The sequence below is a fragment of the Bombina bombina genome, chromosome 5, assembly GCF_027579735.1.
Source record: "Bombina bombina isolate aBomBom1 chromosome 5, aBomBom1.pri, whole genome shotgun sequence".
NCBI lineage: Eukaryota > Metazoa > Chordata > Amphibia > Anura > Bombinatoridae > Bombina > Bombina bombina.
This window is the reverse complement of record NC_069503.1, coordinates 287,941,932-287,955,010: the sequence shown is the minus strand read 5'-3', so window position 1 is coordinate 287,955,010 and position 13,079 is coordinate 287,941,932. Positions and strand designations below refer to the sequence as shown.

General features: G+C 36.1%; 1 protein-coding gene across 1 annotated transcript in view; it reads right to left on the bottom strand.

Moving 5' to 3' along the window:
- AKAP9 (A-kinase anchoring protein 9) overlaps positions 1-3,998 on the bottom strand; it is an 894,005-nt gene extending 890,007 nt beyond the window's left edge. Inside the window, exon 1 of the mRNA XM_053715709.1 lies at positions 3,844-3,998. Coding sequence (XP_053571684.1) covers positions 3,844-3,897 — 54 coding nt within the window. The 5' untranslated portion in view covers positions 3,898-3,998. The remainder of the gene's footprint in view (positions 1-3,843) is intronic.
- Positions 3,999-13,079: the final 9,081 nt, after the last annotated feature.

Sequence of the window (13,079 nt, the reverse complement as noted above, 5' to 3'; positions counted from 1 at the left end):
ATGTTCCCTAATACGGGTCCTAGCTTCCCTTGTGGTACAACCTTTATATTGTAACTCACACTGCGAGCATTCAATCAAATAAACTACGTATGTACTACATCAAGTGCTACAACTGTCATGAAGGTATACCCTCTGTGTGTTTTCGATTGGAAGGTAGAGCCTATCCTCGTGTATGAACAAGCTATACAGTTACCGAAATTGCATCTGTAGTGTCCCTTAACAGACTGCTTGTATAAATACTTTGTTTCCTCAGCAAGCTTGGAGCCAGAATGTTTCCAATGGTACAACCCTTCCGAGATACAAAGTTGCAACCACCGGAAACATATCACAATAGGTAAATGTTTTTTTAATTATTCCACATATCTCATCAAAATGAAGACTAAAGGTAGTTGAAAAAATTGGTCTATTGTGATCAAATCTGTTCTGCCTGTCCGTACTTTGGTCACTGATAAGGGAACTTCTTTCCATACGCGTTACTTCAAGAAGGGCTCTATTTAGATTAAAGGGACACTGAACCCAATTTTTTTCTTTTGCGATTCAGATAGAGCATGCAATTTTAAGCAACTTTCTAATTTACTCCTATTAGCAAATGTTCTTCATTCTCTTTGTATCTTTATTTGAAAAGCAAGAATGTAAGTTTAGATGCCAGCCCATTTTTGGTGAACAACCTGGGTTGATCTTGCTGATTGGTGGATAAATTCATCCACCATTAAACAAGTGCTGTCCAGGGTTCTGGACTTTCTTTTTCAAATAAAGATAGCAAGAGAACGAAGAAAAATTGATAATAGGAGTAAATTAGAAAGTTGCTTAAAATTACATGCTCTATCTGAATCATGAAAGAAAAATTTGGGTTCAGTATCCCTTTAAGTGAATAACCCCTCTGTAGTAAGGATTCTTTGAATTTTTCACTTTCTATAAGAAAATCCGATGTCTCTGTACAATTGCGCTTAATACGCATGAACTGCTCCTTGGCCACTCCAAACCCAGTGTGTTATATATACCAGTGATGTAGACAGAAAATATGTAAAACCACAGAAATTAAGTGTTCCTTAAAACATAACAACACAACAGCATTACAGATCATGACAGACATACTGCAGATCATCACTTCCAATTAAATTTGCATACTGACAATATAGAGTGTCAGATTGAACCCAGTAAAAGTGATCTGTGTACACAGCAATATGCATATTCAAATGAGTACACTGCATATTTAAATGACACACAGAAAGGAGTGTGCATACAAAGAAAACCATTTGTATTATGAGACATACTGATACAATTACAAATATGCATCATGATACAATGATATGCACATATACACATGCTATGAAATAAATACCAAAAATGTACAAAACACATTAAAAAGATCACAAAAATGTATGTGCACAGTAACTAAGTCATGCATATAAACACACAAAAAGGACACTATGACAGACATTGCCTTATGCAAATATATACAGTCATTCTGATATCCAGTGCCATATACACAGTTGTGTGTGTGTGTGTGTATACACAAACACACACACCTTATCTGACATACTGTCTCATATCTACAACAGGACACACGTGACTAATACATTGCAAACACACACCGACACACAATAAGAAAAGCTGAGACACCTCCAGTTGCATATCACAGACAAAAAGTGTCGCACAATATGACATTTAAACACTGATATGTGCAATATGACATATAAAAAAACATAACTAATGGATGCACAGTATGACACCTAATGACATATAGCAGACACAAAATGACCCACAAAGGCACAAGAGGTACACAGTAACACAATATGACACTCATTGACATGATAAACAATTAGAGATTCACAATATGACTCACACTGACCTGACAACTACCCAATTAAACATGCATGCACAATATAACACACATATATTTGACACACAATCTGACACAACAAGTCGCACATTCACAAAATAGTATACAAATATAAATGACAGACACACACTGACACTTGTAGAATAAGACATATACCGAAGAGTCACACACTGGCATGTTCACAATAGGACCAGTGTTCTCTCTAGGGCTTATTTAATAGGCACATTACCCATCTGATTATACTGACCACCAGGCTAAAATGTAAGGCAGTATATATTAAGCTAAAATTATCAAATATTAAATGTTTACAATGTTTGTTGCACAAATTATTATTAAATCAATTTAGGTTAAATTATGCAATTAAACTGTGCTTCGGATAGCTTATTTAACATTTATAAATAACAGAATAAAGTTATAATATTGTAATATTACAATGCCCCCATCCGGATGCTTCATAATGCCACCCAGCTGGTAATATTTTTTTTTTTTTGAGGAGAACACTTAACATGGGTAACTGTCAGACACACTAAAAAATTTACAATAAATGACAAATACTTAAATTATATTTGCAGTGTCATAGACTGTCACATGAACAAAATGTCACAAACTTGCATATGAAAGAAACACACCAGCACATGAACAATATATACAACATACACACATTGCCATATGACAGATAAATACTGACACAAGCACAATACACACTTACATGACTTCCACACACTGACATTTGACAGATACACAATGACACATTCACAATACAACACATACTTATAGAATACTTACACACACTCATATGACAGATACGCACTGAGACAAGCACAATACAACGCATACTTACACTGACATATGACAGATATACCCTGACACATGCACAGTATGGCACATACATATGACATACACACAGACATATGATAGAAACACATTGCCATATGATAGAAACACACTGACACATGCACAATACAACACTTACTTACAGAATACTTACACACACTCATATGACAGATACACATTGACACATGCACAATACAACACATACTTACACTGACATATGACAGATATACAAACTGACACATGCACATTATGGCACATACATATGACATACACACACTGACACATGATGGACGCACACTGACACATGCACAATACAACACTTACACTTATATGACAGATAAACACTGACACAAGCACAATACAACGGATACTTACATTGATATATACACAATATGGCACATATTTATATATAACATACACACACTGACACATGCAAAATAAAACACATACTTAAACATACTATGACAGATACTTACATATGACATACTTACAGACATATGCAGACATATGCAGACTATGACATATACCATACTCACACTTGACAGTCAAATACACAATATGACACATACTTACATATGACATTTGACAGACATATGCACAATATGACACATACTTACATATAACATACTCACACTGCCATTTGATACATATGCACAATATGATCTGCAAACACTAATATTTGACAGGTACATGCACAATATGACACATACTTACATATAACATACTCACACTGCCATTTGATACATATGCACAATATGATCTGCAAACAGTAATATTTGACAGGTACATGCACAATATGACACATACTTACATATAACATACTCACACTGCCATTTGATACATATGCACAATATGATCTGCAAACACTAATATTTGACAGGTACATGCACAATATGACACATACTTACATATAACATACTCACACTGCCATTTGATACATATGCACAATATGATCTGCAAACACTAATATTTGACAGGTACATGCACAATATGACACATACTTACATATAACATACTCACACTGCCATTTGATACATATGCACAATATGATCTGCAAACACTAATATTTGACAGGTACATGCACAATATGACACATACTTACATATGACATATACAGATTGACACATGACACAAGCTCAGTCACAATGTCTTCCATGGACCCTTACCTTGGCCTTGCCAGCCTCAAGCTTCCTTCTTCTCTCCTGGTCTTCTTCCTCCATGCCTGCCCCTGTGCACAGACACAGCAATACGCAGTGTTACTATAAGCAGCCGCAACTCTTTCCCATCTCCACGTAAACATTCGGCGCAAGGTACTGACGTCACAGCCGCACCAAGCCTGACAGGGGGAGACAGGCCCCGCCCCGGGGGATGCGCGTGTGTATTGCTGCGGTTAGTATTAGTAACACTGCTCCTTATTGTTCCAAAGACACATTAACACCTTTTCGCTACTGTTAAATATACATTTGGCAGAAAATATCTTTTGTCACCTGGTTGCCAGTGAAGACTGTGAAATACGTAGTAGTCTTATTTGGCTATGCATGTTGTTAAATATTTACTTTTTCCATTTGTCAATGCCTGAAATCAGCGATGATAAAAGCAGGGACTGCGGGAATTCCCTAGACTAATGCTGAGAACAACTCTGATGCCATCTTTTGTCCTAACTAATGTACTACAGGCAAGGCGCTATGCCTGGCACACGCTGCCAGAGAAATTCTTAGGGCACTGATGTCTAGAGAGGTTTTATTTATACATACCCTTTCTATGGTGCAAAAAGTTGACGCTAAATATCAATATCAAGGATATAGTGATTTGCTGCTAAGGGACCTTCTACAATTTATTCCTACCTTTTTTTTTTTTTTTTTTAAATCACCCATCTGTCATTTACATTCATTCTTGCTCTGCACAGAATACTGGACATGCTTTAAAAAATGCACTACCGTTGACACTCAGGGGCAACTGTTATTGTGATGTTTGGGAAGCTATATCAACGAATGGCTGGCTCATAACTCCTCTCAGCACCCATAGACTTGTACAGGTGGCCCTCATTTTACAACGGTTCAATTTACACCATTTCAGAATAACAACCTTTTATTCCAGTCATGTGACTGCTATTGAAAAGCATTGAGAAGCAGTGCATTTATTAAAATAGCTAGTAGGTGGAGCTGTCCGCTTGTGTTGCAGCAAAGCCAAGCAAGCTGAAATTAATCAGTTTAACCAGACCTGAGCAATCAAGCAGATTTTAAAGGAACAAGATCTTCCTGTCTATAAATCAGTCCAGATTGGAATGCATAGAAAGAACTGTTTGCAGAAAAATGCAAGTGATATATTCTGTGTTGTGTGATTATTTTATTAGGTTTATAATGCTGTTTAGCATTTAAAGTCTTCATTTCAAAGCTTTAAAAATAATGTATTAGGTGTTACTTATGACAATTTTGAGAGGGGCCTAGAACCTATCTCCCTCACTTCCCATTGACTTGCATTATAAACTGGGTTTCAATTTACAATGGTTTCGATTTACAACCATTCCTTCTGGAACCTAACCCCAGCGTAAAGTGAGGGCTACCTGTATCTGCATTTCATTCTTCTATTAAGAACAATGTTATTTCTCAATTGGAAATATATTTTGTTTTTTTGTTGTTTATTTTCTAACAGACATTTATTGGTGAATAGCAGTTTATTTTTAAAGATATACCGCATTAAAAGGACATGCCAGAAAATTAATACATCTAAAGAGTTCAAATGTACTTAAATATTTGTATTATTAAAAATTGCTAAGCCCTCAAATTGTTTTTATAAAATTTACCTTTACCCATACTCCAGAGTATCATGCACACCCGCCAACAATCTCAAAAGCTGTTTGCTTGTCCAGATCCCCTAAGTGTTGCAGTCCTCTTTATCCGCTCCAAAGAAACAATCTAATTTTTTTTTTCTTTTTTTTTTTTTTAACCAATGCTTTCTCACTTGTCACAGAGAAACACTCACAGCTTTTTCCCTGCCTCTCTTCTACACTTACCCCTATTCTCACACACATTTTCAACTTCTCCCTCAGCAACGGTATATTTCCCTCATCTCTAAAAAATGCACTGGTCACACCTATCTTCAAAAAACCTCTCGATCCTACCTCCCCATCCAATTACCACCCTATTTCCCTACTTCCCCCTTGCCTCAAAATTTCTTGAGAAGCTGGTATACACATGTATATCACATTTCCTTACATTAAACTCCCTGCTTGACCCACTGCAATCAGCCCCCAACACTCCACAGAGACAGCAATCGTTAAGGTTACCAATGACCTGCTTACAGCAAAATCTAAAGGCCACTTTTCTCTGCTAATCCTCGTTGACCTGCTTGCAGCCTTTGATACTGTTGCCCACCCTATTTTGCTCCAAGCCCTCCAGTCCTTCGGCATTAGCGACACAGCCCTCTTGTGGTTCTCTTCCTACCTGTCTAACCGGTGTAGCTTTCTCCAGTGTATATTCTTCCCCTTTACCACTTTCTTTTGGGGTACCACAAGGTTCTGTCCTTGGTCCCCTTCTCTTCTCAATCTATAAGTCATCATTAGGTTCCTTATTAAAGTCCCATGGGTTTTCATATAATTCGTATGCTGATGACCCCCAAACCTACCTCTCTGCACCAGACCTATCCCCTTCCTACTAACTGTCTTCCTCACATCTCATCCTGGACTTCCTCTTACTACCTTAAACTAAATCTCTCCAAAACTGAGCTCCTTATTTTCCCCCCTTCTTCCAAAATCTACACCCCCCATTTTTTTATAACTATCGATAATTTCATCATTACCCCAACCCCAGAAGCACAATATCTTGGGGTCACACTTTACACAGATCTTTCTATCACACCTTCAAAACATCTCCAAAAGTTGACATTTCCTCACTCAAGATACAACTAAGATTTTAATCCACTATTTCATTCTTTCCCACCTTGACTACTGCAAGTCCATCCTCTCTAATCTCCCTAGGTGCCATCTAGCTCATTTACAATCCATAATGAATGCCTTTTAGAAACTCTTGGCAGGGCCCTCTACCTACTTGACCCCTATAACTGTTACCTTGCATCTCATGCCTGTGTTTATAGCGCTACAGAATCTGTTGGAACTCTACAAATAACTGATATTAATAGTAATTATTAAAGGAACATTAAAGTCAGATGTAAATTTGTATGGTACAGAGAGAAATTTTAATTGACTTTTCAATCATTATCAAGTTTACTTTGCTATCTTGGTATTATTTGTTGAAAAGCATATCTGTGTAGACTCAAGAGCACCAAAGCACATCTGGGAGCTAACTGGTAATTAGTGGTTATTTACATATGCCTCTTGCTATTGGATCACCGGATATGTTCCGCTAGGTCAAATTTTGGGTTTCATGTCCTTTTACAGTGGTCAAACACAAACTGACTTACATTCCAAGATTGTTTATGACTAGCAGAATAGAAAGAAAAAGCACAGAATAGAATTAAAATATTAAAAATGCTATCACTTTGGCTTATTTTGACTATATGAAAATATGAATAGCATTTACAATTGTGTTTATAGAACATGCTGCTATCATTTGACAGGGGAAAATGTTCTCTTTCAAATTAGAGGTCCTTTAGGATTCAGCTGATCAGTGTTAAAAATGGTGATCATCTGCCCTTCTAGAAACCATATTATTCTAGAAGTGGAGGAGTGTTATAGAGCCCCTATATCCCCTCATATTTAATTTAATAGGTATGAGATGCCTCTCTAATCGATTATCGATCTAGTTGAGATCCTTCATGAGAAAGAGGGAAGTCCTTTTGTTTAAAATGATGGGTCACACCCCACTTTAACTCTTAGTTTACCATTATCGTAATAGTGATCCCCTGCCCATTTACACAACCATGCAGTATTTGATGAGGAGGATGAGGCACTTTTACAGACCCTACCCCCCATAAACACTAAAGGGTATGAGACCCCAGTTTACAAGGAGAGGAACCTTCTCTTTCCAATGAGGTGTCTCATTCCTCTTTCATAAGTAGCAAAATTGGCAATCACCTACAGAATGTGTTTACTGTATGAGGGCAATTTTACCAAAATAACCCCTATCCTCTAAAACTGTGAAAAAACACACACACAATACCCCTGCCAACAAAGTGGTAATTGCCCAGTCTCAAATAAGGAGTCTCATGTCTCTTTATTTTTATGGTAATCGCATGTCTACTAAGTGACTTTTACAATGTTCAATGCTTTAAAAGTAAGCATAGCACCCCAAATTAAGCACTACAGTAAGGCCAATTAGCTATCTTTTAACAAGAAGAAGTGCTTCTTTAAAAAAAGGGACACATTCCCCCTACCTATGGCAGCATTGATCACCTGAAATGGAGTATCACAAATTAAAGGGACACTGTACCCAAAAATTTTCTTTCGTGATTCAGATTGAGCGTGAAATTTTAAGCAACTTTCTAATTTACTCCTATTATCAAATTTTCTTCATTCTCTTGGTATCTTTATTTGAAATGCAAGAATGTAAGTTTAGATGCCGGCCCATTTTTGGTGAACAACCTGGGTTGTCCTTGCTGATTGGTGGATAAATTCATCCACCAATAAAAAAGTGCTGTCCAGAGTACTGAAACCAAAAAAAAAAAGCTTAGATGCCTTCTTTTTCAAATAATGATAGCAAGAGAACGAAGACAAATTGATAATAGGAGTAAATTAGAAAGTTGCTTAAAATTGCATGCTCTTTCTGAATTACAAAAGAAAAAATTTGGGTACAGTTTCCCTTTAAATAAAGATTCCTTATTTTAAAGTATTGTTAACGCTTGGAAAAAAAAGATACTTGCAACAGTAATTACCTTATACTGTATTTGCACAAACAATTATGAAACATAATTTAGAAGTTAAAGCTAATAGGGCTGTTCTTCCAATTAAACTCCCACACACTTAGAAGCAGTTTCACCCTAACATGATAATTATGTCACATTTATTATGTATTAGCTATAGTAACCTGAGCATAAAAAATACTGGCCGTGTTGGTAAAATATAGGCAGGATGGCATCCCTATTAGAAAGCAGCAATATTGCCTATTGTCATCTGTCTGTCCTGCTGCCAAGCACTGGTGCTGCCTCACAGCGCTGGTTCTATATTGAGGGTTGTATTACCCACTAAACATGCAATATATTATAGTCCCCTCATTTGAAAGAGTGAGGTCGCAACATTGAAATAATTGGTTCCATATCCTCTTAACTGTATAACTATTCTATGTTTAGTGGGTTTCCTACCTATTTTTGCTTTTCTGGGTGAGTTTGGATAGGGTTAAAAGCATGCATTCATTGTTAAAATTGTTAAAGGGACACTGAACCCAAAAATGTTTCTTTCATGATTCAGATAGAACATGAAATTTTAAGCATCTTTCTAATTTACTCCTATTATCAAATTATCTTCATTCTCTTGGTATCTTTATTTGAAATGCAAGTTTAGATGCCGTACCATTTTTGGTGAACAACCTGGGTTGTCCTTGCTGATTGGTGGATAAATTCATCCACCAATAAAAAAAGTGCTGTCCAGAGTTCTGAACCTAAAAAAAGCTTAGATACCCTATTTTTCAAATAAAGATAGCAAGAGAACAAAGAAAAATTGATAATAGGAGTAAATTAGAAAGTTGCTTAAAATTGCATGCTCTATCTGAATCACGAAAGAAAAAGAAAAAATGGTTTCAGTGTCCCTTTAAGCTTTCCCTCTTGGTAAAATGAGAATAGTGTGTAATTTTAAAATGAATCTATTATTTTCTTGTTTATATATCTTATACATACTAATGTAGATATGTAATGTAATTCTGTATTAATCCCAAGGTGGTGCAAAGTGGCACAAATAATTAATTTTATCTTCCTATTTTTCAAAATTTGTTTTCAACAATATAGGTATAAAAACCTAAAACTTTGGTGTTTTGAGAATGTAAGCTAAATGTGCAGCCATAAAACCTGGTAGTGACGCCTTTGAAAATGGCACAATTTTTTTTTGGCCTGCTGAAAAAAATGAGGTATGATGTGTGTGTTCCTTACAGAGAAAAAAAAAATTATGTTTAAACTGAAGGAGTGCCAAAACAACTAAAACAGAATGTTAATGGAAAATATAATAATATTATAGCTGTATACAATATATAAAATATAATATATAGCATTTATTTAAACATCAAGTTAGGCTAAAAATGTGAACAAAATAGGGTACCCTATAAAAATAGCAAGATATAAAAATAGTTATATTAAAAACAATGATGCTGAAAAAGAGAACTGAAGGATCCTTCAGAGTTAGACATACAAAACAGTGTGGTCTAACTGTCCAGATAGTGATATAAAATCCAAATAAAAAGTACCAAATATGTCCAACAGATGCAGTTCAGAAAAAATAAAGTTCAGAAAAAATAATTTGATGGAGTGACTATGATATGTCCCAGATGTGTACAGATAGAAAGTGTTCAAATTGATGAAAAATGTTCAAGTTAATGGCAATTGTCCCTCGTGGTGTGTAAATTTCAAAATATAATTATATATTATATAATATAGTGCAATAACGCTAAAAGTTCAAGTGGTATGTGATTGAAATAGAGATCACTGTATAGAAAACTTGAGCAGTGCCTTCCTCAACGTGTTTTGGCTCTGGCATGGGCCTTTCTCAAGATGACTAATGCTCAAGAATCCTGAGCTTAAATGACTTTCACTAGCCAATTAGGCTGATAGCTTTTTCCCGCCAAAATCGTGACCTTATTGTGACCGGAATAGCATGAGAAAATAGTATGCCCATATCTGACTTTTAAATCTTAATTAGTAGAGTACATCTAGGCATATATTGCCCTTAAACAAAATGGCGGTGATAGCACATGTGACGTCACTTCCGGTCCCGTATTGGATCATCTATCATGATGTCACTTCCTTTATGAGTCTAAGTCCTCCTGGGAATTGTAGTCATGTATCATTTATTTGACTTTCGTAAAGACTATTACATCAGGGGGATAGTAAGAGTATATTCTGATTACCCTCTGTTATGATTCCAAGTGTTGGAAAATAAACATTAGGTGAATCCGGGTGTAGGAAAATTATCAGACGGGAATTTTGTGTTGTAAACAAGTAATAAACATAAAACTCAATCTTAAAAATATAGTGTTAGAAATATATAAAGTGCTCGAGTTTCCCAAGGTGCTTGTACGATAAATATATCGTAATCATATATAATCACAAGAATCTAATGCATTTTAAAACAGACTTATGGTTTATAGTAAAAACATAAATAAAAACTGTCATTTAAAAACAGTTATTAAAATACCAATAAAAATACAAGTGAAAATGCAAGAGAATATTTATATGTGTCAAAATTTATATGTCTCGGAAAATTACTCTATGCGTCCATCTATCAATAAGCATAATGGGGGGGTGGAACGCATATTTAGTACACAAATACATAGTACATGAGAAAGAGGAAAAAATAACTTAAAATAGATGAAAAACCTCAAAATCAGCATTGTGGCCCCATGGATACAGGCAATCTATATTTAAGATACATTCGGCTTCAATTTATAGTAATTTCTTACTGTAGTTTCCACCTCTCCAATCTTTATTCACTTTGCAGATACCCATATATCTTAGACTGGAGTTATTACCTCCATGTTTGTCTGAAGTGCTTATATAATGGAACATCGTCTCTCCCGTTTTTTATGGTAGAGAGATGTTCTCTGTAAGAAATTTGAACCTTCTAAAATGTGACCCAATTTTGGGAGAAAAACTCAAAGATGTACCACAGTTTATATATAGAAAAGCAAGAAATTTAAAATCATCTTCAGCCCCCAGTGTACTAACAAACAAACTCAAATCCTATGAAATAGACTTGAAGGGGAAGAGATTAAAAGGCTTATTCCTGTGTGGGCTATGTAAAGCCTGCAAACATGGTAACACATGGTGGGGTCATCTATCTCATCAACTGTGGGTGTGGCTTACAATATGTGGCACAGACATCGAGAAGTGTGAGAGATAGGATCAGAGAACATCTCTCTGCTATAAAAAATGGGAGAGATGATGTTCCATTATATAAGCACTTCAAAGACAAACATGGAGGTAATAACTCCAGTCTAAGATATATGGGTATCTGCAAAGTGAATAAAGATTGGAGAGGTGGAAACTACAGTAAGAAATTACTGCAAATTGAAGCCAAATGGATCTTCAATATAGACTGCCTGTATCCAAGGGGTCTCAATGCTGATTTTGAGGTTTTCCATCTATTTTAGATAATTTTTTCCTCTTTCCCATGTACTATGTATTTGTGTACTAAATATGCGTTCCACCCCCCATTATTCATATCGATAGATGGGTGGAAGCATAGAATCATTTTCCCAGACATATGAATTTTGACACATATAAATATTCTCTTGCATTTTCACTTGGTAAATGACAGTTTTTATTTATGTTTTTACTATAAACCATAAGTCTGTTTTAACCATTTAATGATGTTATGCCGTTCTATTCCGTCATAATTACACAGGGCTTTAAAGCCGTTATGATGGAATAGAAAGTCATAGCTAACGACTGTCCTGAAGCCTTCTGTGCTTCCAGGATTTGATCGCAGTCTGGAGGGCGTTCCTAGGGTTGTAGGGATGCCCCCTAGACACGATCCAATAATTGAAATCTCGCGATCGTAGTTTCAATTTGTCTACATCGGAACAGTTGTTCCAATGTAGACACTTTAACCCTGTCGCGGAAGGGTTAAAATGCATTAGATTTTTGTGATTATATATAATTACGATATATGTATCGTATAAGCACCTTGGGAAACTCGAACACTTTATATATTTCTAGCACTATATTTTTAAGATTGAGTTTTATGTTTATTACTTGTTTACAAAAGTCACATAGATAGCCCCTGCACTCGGCTAAGGGAAACAAACAAATCACTCCTTCACATAAGACCGTAGCTGTGACATACACAGTCCTCCCCAGACAAACGCTACTATCGTATCAGCAGAAAAGTTCAGCTCAGGAACAGAGCATGTATAATACAATGCAGTAAATAGGAATAGAAAAACATAAAGCGGACTTACTAGAGATGATGCTTCTGTGTAGAGAGCAGCTCCCTGCTTCACCGCCGCTGTTCCACTTTTGCTGGGTTTGTCCTTCCGGTTCAGACTCCGGGTTACCGGTTAGAGAAATCCCGCTGTAAGTGGTTAGGAGAGTCCTATGGAATGGTCATATTGCAACGTAAAAGAAAAAGGGGAATCCAGACCAGCTCCTCCTCTCACTCTTTATTCGTTTTAAAACTTTAAACAGCACACAATTTTGACGATGTCAAAGCACCTACAGGCATTTAAAACACAGGTATGACAGGTACCCCCTCACATCTGACGCGTTTTGGAGGTATCTGTAATCATAGATACTTGTGTGAGAT